We start from the raw sequence: 3,380 nt of genomic DNA on the forward strand, positions 1-3,380 counted from the left end.
GAGCCGACCATTTCTAGTCAGCAAGGCTTTGGTCTCATAACACGTGGCCGACAAATTCCACGACTTGCCCGTAATGTTTTACCAAAAGTTCGGTCAGCAACTACCCCGTCTACGGGCAGGGTAGGGCAGCTCACCATCTAATTAATGACAGCGACAATTTTTATCAGTTTTACCATTCAAACCAGCAGAGCATCGAGATTCTGATTTCTGTGGAAGCCGATAATTATTAAAATAAAATAAAATGAAGGTACACGTGAGCGATGACTCAGCACGCAGGCTAGACCTCTATATGCGTGCCACGTGTATTAACAAACAAAAGCCCTTTTCCGTAATTTCCTCGGCGAGGCTTTTGTCTGTTTGGATAAGTGGATAAGATTTTAGAAAAGGGAATTCCAATCAAGGAACCATAATAATTCAGTTATTAAAATAAGTGGTTTAAAAAATTTAGACAACTGGCAAACACACCGTGAGCTGACTTGGCTTTGGGTCCCACATTGACACGTCATCACAAGCCAACGAATTAATTATATTGAATGGTCTTAATCTTGTGGTTAATACGTTATCTATTTGAAAAGAAGAAAAAAAAATTCTTTTCTTTTTCTTTTAATTAACAAAAAATAAGTAATTCCGCGGTATAACTTTGGTCTTCTGAAATTCTGCCACGTGGCATTGTCATTTTCTTGCTTTTTCTCTTTTTCATTTTTCTTCCCTTCAGTGGCGTTTTCTTATATAAATTCAAAGCTTCCCCACCCATTTGGCCTTCAATTTGAGAGCTCCATTTTACCTTTCGCTAAAGCTATCTTAATTTTTTCTTCTTGCCGTTTGAGAATCTTTGTTTCTCAATAGTTCATCGATTTTCGTCTTTGCTTTCGGAATCGATTTCTGTTTTCTTGATCCTGATTTCTTCGGTTCTTGCGTGGATTTTTGTTTTAACTTTCCGTTTCATTTCATCCCGATTATGGAGGTTTCGGTGATTGCAAAATCTCAAGCGAAGATTGCCGGAGCCGATTTTGGTAACAGAGAGTTAGGGCTTTTGAATTCGAAAGTTGATAGTAAGATTTTTGGTTCAAAATCGAAGATCTGTTTCACTAGGAGTTGGAGGTTTGAAAAGTTGAGAATCCGATTATTGACGAAAGCCGCACAGATGGAACCAGTTCAATCTCAAAACGTCGACGTTGGAAGAAGATCCAAATCCGTGAGTACTATTATACTTCTTCTTAATAGTGTTTTCGTTGCTTTTCCCCTTTGATATCGTCTTGTTTGGAGGCTGAGAAGGCTTGAATCTGTTAGCCGTCAGATTAATTGATGAAAACTGCAGTATTAACGGAGAGTTTGAACATAGTACTTCCTGCTATGATATTGCTATGCATCTCAATAGTTAATGTGCGTTGGCTAAAAGTTGGGAAGATCCATTGATATAGAGATTTTTGGGTGAATTTAAAGCGAAAAACATGTTAATTTTGCTTGCTTAAGTTCTTTATAGAGTGGTTTGCACTTTTGGTCTTTAGAACTAATCAGACAATAATTTTTGTTCTGTTAATTTTGGTTGCTTAAGTTCATTATTGACAGTCTTTTTCATACGCTTTTGCAGCTCGAGGGTGTAAAATTGTATGTCGGTTTGCCGTTGGATGCAGTTTCCACGTGCAATGCGATAAACCATTCAAAGGCAATCGCAGCAGGGCTTAAGGCTCTGAAGCTGCTTGGCGTAGAAGGTGTCGAGCTTCCTGTGTGGTGGGGAATCGTTGAGAAAGAAACTACGGGGAAATATGAATGGTCAGGCTATCTTACCCTCGCAGAGATGGTCCAAAATGCAGGGCTCAAGCTTCATGTTTCACTCTGCTTCCATGGATCTAACCAACCAAGAATTCCTCTTCCTGAATGGATCTCGAAGATCGGTGAATCCGATCCGAACATATACTTCACCGATCGGTACAGGCAGCAATACAAAGATTGCTTATCGCTCTCTGTCGATAACCTTCCTGTCCTGAATGGAAAGACTCCAATCCAAGTTTACCATGAATTTTGTGAGAGCTTCAGGTCTTCATTCTCAAATCTCATAGGCTCTACAATCTCGGTAAGAACTGTTATGAGGCATTTTGGGAAGTCTAAAGCAAAAACAAGAGATTTCTAATAATAGTCTTTTCTAGATTGTATATAGCCTTCATTTTATGGTTTTATTTGGGCTTCTATTACTTATTGTTGCCTTTTGATCAATTCAGGGTGTCTCCATGAGTCTCGGACCAGACGGTGAGCTTCGGTATCCGTCTCAGCGACAACCAAAATCACATGGTGTTGGAGAATTTCAGTGCTATGATAAAAACATGCTTAGCAGTCTAAAGCAACACGCTGAAGCAAGCGGGAATCCTTTATACGGTCTTGGAGGTCCCCATGATGCACCGAGTTATAATGAAATGCCAAATGCTAACAATTTCTTTAAAGATCATGGCGGTTCATGGGAGTCTCACTATGGAGATTTCTTCCTTTCATGGTATTCTAGCGAGCTTATTGACCATGGTGATCGCCTTCTTTCTCTTGCTTCATCCATCTTCGGCAACACCGAAGCAACCGTTTATGGGAAAGTTCCATTGATGCATTCCTGGTATAAAACTCGATCGCACCCCAGCGAACTAACAGCTGGGTTCTACAATACCGCCAGCCGAGACGGATACGAGGCTGTTGCCGAAATGTTCGCTAGGAACTCAACCAAAATGATCTTGCCTGGAATGGACTTATCAGATCAACATCAGCCTCAAGAATTACTATCGAGCCCCGAATCATTAATATCTCAAATCAAGTCAGCTAGCAGAAAGCACGGGGTAATGTTGTCGGGGCAAAACTCATCAAGTTCAGGAACTCCCGGCGGGTTCGATCGGATAAAGAACAATTTGGAAGGGGAAAGTGTGGAGCTGTTCACATACCAGAGACTGGGAGCATACTTCTTCTCTCCAGAGCACTTTCCTTCCTTTGCTGAATTCGTCCGTAGTGTCCATCAACCTGAACTGCATTCAGATGACCTTCCAATCGGAGAAGACGACACCGCATCGTCGTCACCCGCCGGTTCCGTGGCCGAAGAACAGATGCAAGCAGCTTAATAGAAGGCGTAGAGTATCATGTAATCATAGTAATGTAAAAATATCTTCAGTTCTTCAAGGCTTGAGATTAAATTAATACACTTCAGATTGAGGATTTAGATATTACACATCCTCCAGAAAGCAGTTCTGTAAGATTCTAAATTAGATAACCAGAAAAGTTGTTTTAAAGTAATTCAATTATTAATTATGTATTGAAGTTATATTTTATTGAAATGCATACATCATAGAAGAGATTCATATGAAATATGATAAAAGAGGAAATGGAAAGAAAGAAAAAAAAAAAAAAAA

At 39.9% G+C, this 3,380-nt stretch overlaps 1 protein-coding gene across 1 annotated transcript; it reads left to right on the forward strand.

Annotated features, from left to right (window-relative positions):
• The first annotated feature begins 754 nt into the window (after positions 1 to 754).
• LOC111778945 (inactive beta-amylase 9-like) lies at positions 755 to 3,305 on the forward strand. Its single transcript, XM_023658958.1, has 3 exons — positions 755 to 1,195; positions 1,592 to 2,074; positions 2,220 to 3,305. Exons 1-3 carry the CDS (start codon positions 959 to 961, stop codon positions 3,090 to 3,092), a joined length of 1,593 nt encoding a protein of 530 aa, XP_023514726.1. The 5' UTR covers positions 755 to 958; the 3' UTR covers positions 3,093 to 3,305.
• The last annotated feature ends 75 nt before the right edge of the window (positions 3,306 to 3,380 follow it).

Source organism: Cucurbita pepo, chromosome LG17 (genome assembly GCF_002806865.2).
Source record: "Cucurbita pepo subsp. pepo cultivar mu-cu-16 chromosome LG17, ASM280686v2, whole genome shotgun sequence".
Lineage (NCBI taxonomy): Eukaryota > Viridiplantae > Streptophyta > Magnoliopsida > Cucurbitales > Cucurbitaceae > Cucurbita > Cucurbita pepo.